This window comes from Astatotilapia calliptera, chromosome 10 (genome assembly GCF_900246225.1).
Source record: "Astatotilapia calliptera chromosome 10, fAstCal1.2, whole genome shotgun sequence".
Classification (NCBI taxonomy): Eukaryota; Metazoa; Chordata; class Actinopteri; order Cichliformes; family Cichlidae; genus Astatotilapia; species Astatotilapia calliptera.
In genome coordinates, this window is record NC_039311.1 from 6,687,678 (window position 1) to 6,693,544 (window position 5,867).

Here is a 5,867-nt window from a genome sequence, read left to right on the forward strand (position 1 = left end):
CGTAAAGAGGTACCACTATGTGACCTAAGCTACGAAGAAGAAACTTCCACGGCGTTTTCCTCGGTGGATGGCCTGTTCTGGAACTAAACTGTGAAAGCTGCATTGAAACGAAATCTGTGTGGGATAAAGTCACTGAGATGTGCGTTAAATTAGGTTTCATAATTAAGTTGTGCAAAATATATGAAGTTAAAAGATTAGCTGACAAACTTTTAACTCATAGCTAGGTAGAACTGCTATTTGATAATCGCTATCAGGGCTCAGCAACCCTACCAGAAGGCATATGATCGCTAACGTAAGATATTTTTTTCTAATAATAAAAATAAAAATGAATTTATTATAGTTCAAGGAATCATTACTAATATTAGAGTTCGGTGTGAAGCCCCATAAAACTCGAGTATGGAAAGCACTACTATGACTGGCTGTAAAATAAGAACCTAATATGTGATAATAAGCTATAAGTAGCAAAGTGACTTTTGACACTACTCAAGTGACAAGTATCGTTGTTTGACGTTCGCTTGTCTGTTAATATAGATTCAGTGTGAATACGTTAAGTTATTAACTGTATATACATTTCTTTACTTAAAGCTTTTTGTAACGTGTGCTTTCAAACTTCGTTGTATGTTAACAGTAAATTATCTGCTGTGAGTATTTAACTGCAAACCAACTTAACTGCCCCGCCGAGTGACGAGAAACAATGAGAGTAGGATTAGAATGGTATTATGTGTTGTTTAGCTGGAATTACTACAAATTGCGAGTTTTGTATTGTGCTTTCATTTAAAATGTTGCGCGATGTTTGTAAATGTGATACCTGCCGCTGGTATCCTTGTGCAACAAAACTAGCGATAAACGCACACACTCACGTTGCAGGAATTGTACAGTAATGTACGTTAACATCCGGTAGACTTATGCATTCATGTCATATGCCAAAACCCCCTTTTTTAAATAATACTTAAAATTCCGGATTGGTTTATTAGTGCTGGGCGGCGTATGAGCCAACGCTCATTCTGTGGAGCCTTCACGTTAGCTGCAACGGGCTAAGATATGCCATTTTAAATGTTACTCACCATCACTTCTATAAAGTGTAAGGTTTCGTCCCCTTGACATGTAAGTTTATGTTCCGAGTAAAACAGTAATAGTATACATTTACAGAAACTTGTCGAGACAATCATAAATGATTAAACGATTAGCGAATAAATAGACAATGAATATGCAATAATTTCTTATCAAGTTTGAAAATATTGTAATAGCTTATTAAATATTGTGTGGTTTCCATTACTTGAACACGAAGTTTATTTCTTTCTTTCTAGCCATTCTAATATATAGTGGATACAGCATCATCGGTCGGTCTTTTTGATGTTTTTCCAACACCCATCTTTTTCAATATAAATCATTCAGCTTGACAGTGAAGCAAATATGAGACTTTAGGCTTTAAATCTGTAAATTAAGATAAAATTGTTTAATCCTAAAGTTGATAGTCTGTTACAACATCAAGACAGCAAACATTTAACAAATATCTTAAATAAGCTTTTTAAATTTAGTCAATACTCTGACTGCAGTCAGTATTGATGAAATCCAGATACTCTCATCTGGATATTATATTATCAGGTCTTAAATGACTTTTCTTTCATTTTAAGATTATTACTTTTTTAGTCAGCTGTTGACTGAATGTTAATTTTTTTCTTTTTTTCTATGGAAAATATTTAATGTCAGTGTGTGAATGTGTGTGTGAATGGGTGAATGACTGAATGTAGTGTAAAGCGCTTTGGGGTCCTTAGGGACTGAGTAAAGCGCTATACAAATGCAGGCCATTTACCATTTTGTTGCACTGCTTATTTCATTCAGTAGGTGCTGTTGTCACTGTGACTGAGTCTTAAACATAGTAAGAATCTACTTTTCCTCCTTCTGACTCTCTCTGGGCAGTCCCTTACCATGAATGAAGTCAGTATAGTGAGAGAGGGATGGCTTCACAAAAGAGGTATGGATCATGAAAATTGTTATAAAATTGTGTTATAAGATGGGAAAACTGTTGACTTCTGTTGTCTGTTGCCAGCTACTCATCGTATAATTGCACTGTTGATTTAATTTGTCGTTTTTGATCCAGGTGAATATATCAAAACATGGAGGCCTAGGTATTTTATCCTAAAGAGCGATGGCTCTTTCATCGGTTACAAAGAGAAACCAGATTTAAATGACCAACCTTCCCCACCACTGAACAACTTCTCAGTGGCAGGTTAGTCTTTTAAGATGTTGAAGAGTGGCCGTCCTTTATGTCAGATCCTTTCAGTTTTCAAGACTCCCTGTATGTTTTTTCAGTTCTGGTCCCTTCTAACCACCTTCAAGTAAATATGAATGATAATTGTATTTTTTACAGAATGCCAGTTAATGAAGACTGAAAGACCCAGACCTAATACATTTGTCATCCGTTGTCTGCAGTGGACCACTGTTATTGAACGTACTTTTCATGTAGAAAGCAACGAAGAGAGGTAAAAACCGTGAATCACATTTCTTACTATCCTTGTCAAATCCTGGCATGCACTTTTTGTGTTTTATGTACTGTGATGTGCATTTTCCTGTATCCATTATTCATTAGTTGTCATTTAGAATACTTCGACTCCATCTAATGTTTTTTTTAAATTGACAATTACTAAGTCACGCCAAATTCTCCAGTATTGATGTATATGATACAGTGATTTCATACTCTTCACAGTTTTACGGATTGGATAGCCGAGTGGCAATTTGTGATATTTTTTACATTTCAGAGAGGGGTGGATAAGGGCAATCCAGTATGTAGCGAACAGTCTGAAAATGCAGGAACAGGGGGAAGAGGAACCAATGGATGTTCTCAGCTCACCAAACGAAAGCAGCCTGGTGGAGATGGAGGCAGTTATATCCAAGAGCTGCACCAAAGTGGTGAGAGAATTAGCTGATACAGCTTTGAGCTGATAAAAACTGCTACTTACTGTAAGTCAGGCCAGTTTCAGTTGGTCTCACATAAACTCTATCAGGGAAGCAATATGTTGTGCAAACAGGAATATCAGTATAGATTTGTGAAAGGATATTTCTTACATCATACAAACATGTAATTGTCTCTGGCTTCCTCAGAATTACTATCCTTAGAATTGGAAAGTAAACCCAATGCCAGCATTCATTGGGACTGCAGTGGTAGCAAAAAGACATCTTGTAGTGTTCAAGTGTGGGGGAAAGTGGCCCCTTGGCATGTCTGCTTGCTGTATAACCTCAATAAATACTTTCCTGAAAATTTTATGGTCGTATTTGTTAGTTAAGTTCATTTTAAATGTTATTAGAGTAAGAGAGAAATCTAGTCAGTCTATTCAGGTGTTTATTCTTTGTGATTGATAAGTCATTAGCCATTTAGTGTAGAGGTCCTCTGTTTCACAGTCAGAGCCACTGCTTGCTCATTACTGGTGTGGTTTCAAACCAAGGCTGAGCTTTTATGTCACAGTGATTAGGTGAATAGTTTTATGTGCAGTCTGCTATTTGCATTAGGACATAAGGAACAAGGATGCAAAGAACGAAACTTTTCATTTCATGTCAAACGAACAGCATAATATATTTTACTTCTAAATGTACGTAACTTTAAAAGATTATTTTGTTTAATTAAAAAAAATGTACACACACTTCCACAATGAATGAGTTGTATATTTTACAGACAATGAGTGACTTTGAATATCTGAAGCTGCTTGGAAAGGGTACCTTTGGGAAGGTGATTCTTGTCAAAGAAAAGACAACTGGAGTACATTATGCCATGAAAATACTGCGCAAAATGGTGATAATAGCCAAGGTAAGTTTGTGTATTGACATAATTGATGCAGTTGTAATTGATATATTTCTGCCATTTTGCTGCTGCAAGACTTGTCCTACTTTAACAGATGAATGCTGCGAAATGTGTGTGAAGACAGGAGTGTGGCACAGCATCAACATTGGCTTCCTGTTTTCTAGTATAATGTTTATTGGCTCATTTTGAAAATTAGTGTTTATAGGGCTTGACTAAAATATTTTTGTCATTAGTTATGAAAGACACTGCTCATTGAATTATGATCAGTTCCTGATTGTCAGTGATTTTAATATTCATGTCCATTATGAATCCAGACTCTTGGTCAAAGAATTTATTGATCTTATTGAAACATTCTGACTCAGTCTGTGTCTGGTCCGATTGTGCACATGATAAGTTCTTTAACAGCATCTTTGTTTGCATCAGCTTTCGATGATTCTGTGCTTGTAAATCGAGATTATTACTTTACTCTTAATCTTAACAAATTTATAATTCTATTTAATTTTTGGCCTTTTTTGGATTTTACTTTGATAGGTACAGTGAAGAATTGATAGGAAAGCAAAAGGAAGAAAGGGCTGCGGCTTGGACTTGAACCTGGCCGGCTGCTCTCAGCCATACAGCATGTGGTCGCTTTTTAGCAGTGCTTTAAAATTTCATAAACAGATTAGCTCTGTTGTTAAGACAAGTTTCTTTTAGCTGTGGCTCCTCAGTAAGGTGAAGGCCTACCTTACGGCACATTACTTTTAGAGAGTAATTCATGCTTTTATTACTACTTGTGAAAACTATTATAACTCTTTATAATTGGCTCTGATCAGTTCTGACTTCGTCACCTACAAGCTGTTCAAAATGTAGCAGGTTGCCTTTTGACAGGAAAGAAATGGTGTGAACACATTACACCTGTACTGGCCTCCTTACACTAGCTTTCAGTTAATTTCAGATCCAGTTTAAAACTGCTTACTTTTCAGTGGTTAGGCAATACCTAACTTAAGAGACCTTTTGAAACCCTGTAATCCTATCAGAGCACTGAGCTATACAAACCACATGTTCAATCCAATAGTTTCAGCAATCTCCCTTCAGAAATTTGCTGCCATTGGTGAACCCTTATATTGATGCTACAGTGCGGCAGAAAAAGTAGCCAAACATGCAGAGGAGTAATTGACTGCACTGAAAAGGGCAAGTTACAATAGTTGCAGGATAGAGCTACACAACCCTTGTCTTAGGATTTCTGAGTGGTCTGCAGTTATCTTGTAGTTACGGCAGTAAAACCAAAGCAGAAAATGCTACTGATAAAACTGAAACGAAGAAAGAAGAAAGACTGAACATAGACATGTTGGCCTATTTGCTTGAGGTATCGACTCAGGAGTGAAAGCACAAACAATAAAACACATTTGTTCAATATTACAGCAATAAAGGTGTTCAGCAGTCCTTTTTTTGTCAGTCCATATACCCAAGTTGTTACAGGTCCTAGTTCTTTTCAGTTTCTTTTGTTCAGGTGTGTGTTGAGTGTATGTCTAGTGGGTATGGGTTTGTTTTTTTTAAATAACTATCAGAGTAATGTTATCTTGTTGAAATCTCACTAGCTTATCTGTCCAGAAGCAATGAGGCTGTCGCCAGCATCACAGCTGCAGATGTTGAATCCTTTCTTGCCATTAGATTGTTTCTAACTCAGAAACCATCAACCTGCACAAGACGCAGAACAACTGTCACCAGCCCTCCAAATTTCTCTTCCCTTCTGGGTCCTGGCATGCTGCTTAAATAGGCTGTGTTGGGCAACCTCCTCTGGCACTGCCCCCTGAACCACTGCACCCACTGTGGTGGAAGCAAAACCGCAAATGTAAGAGGGAATTAATGATAATGTTTATCAAACGTTAAGCATAGTTTGGATTTTCTTTTGTTGCGGGTTCAGTGAATTCCGGTCGGAGAGTGACAAAACCTGCAGCATCAGAATCTGTGATGTGTCGGCTTTCAGCACCATCTTTATACGTGCCATCAGGTGAACAATCTGCGCTTTCTGTTTACATCTTTTTGTGGAATCCGTGTATCTGCTCTCATTTGCTGTTTTAGCTGTTTGGTG

At 37.2% G+C, this 5,867-nt stretch overlaps 1 protein-coding gene across 6 annotated transcripts in view; it reads left to right on the forward strand.

The window, feature by feature from the left end:
* LOC113030100 (RAC-beta serine/threonine-protein kinase-like) overlaps window positions 1-5,867 on the forward strand; it is a 43,309-nt gene continuing 37,442 nt past the window's right edge. For 2 of the 6 annotated variants that reach the window (XM_026181217.1, XM_026181223.1), the window contains exons 1-6: window positions 148-292; window positions 1,921-1,975; window positions 2,102-2,230; window positions 2,372-2,483; window positions 2,760-2,910; window positions 3,671-3,802. In XM_026181217.1, coding sequence (XP_026037002.1) covers window positions 281-292; window positions 1,921-1,975; window positions 2,102-2,230; window positions 2,372-2,483; window positions 2,760-2,910; window positions 3,671-3,802 — 591 coding nt within the window. In that variant the 5' untranslated portion in view covers window positions 148-280. The other 4 variants (XM_026181218.1, XM_026181220.1, XM_026181219.1 and 1 more) reach the window with 4 other exon arrangements.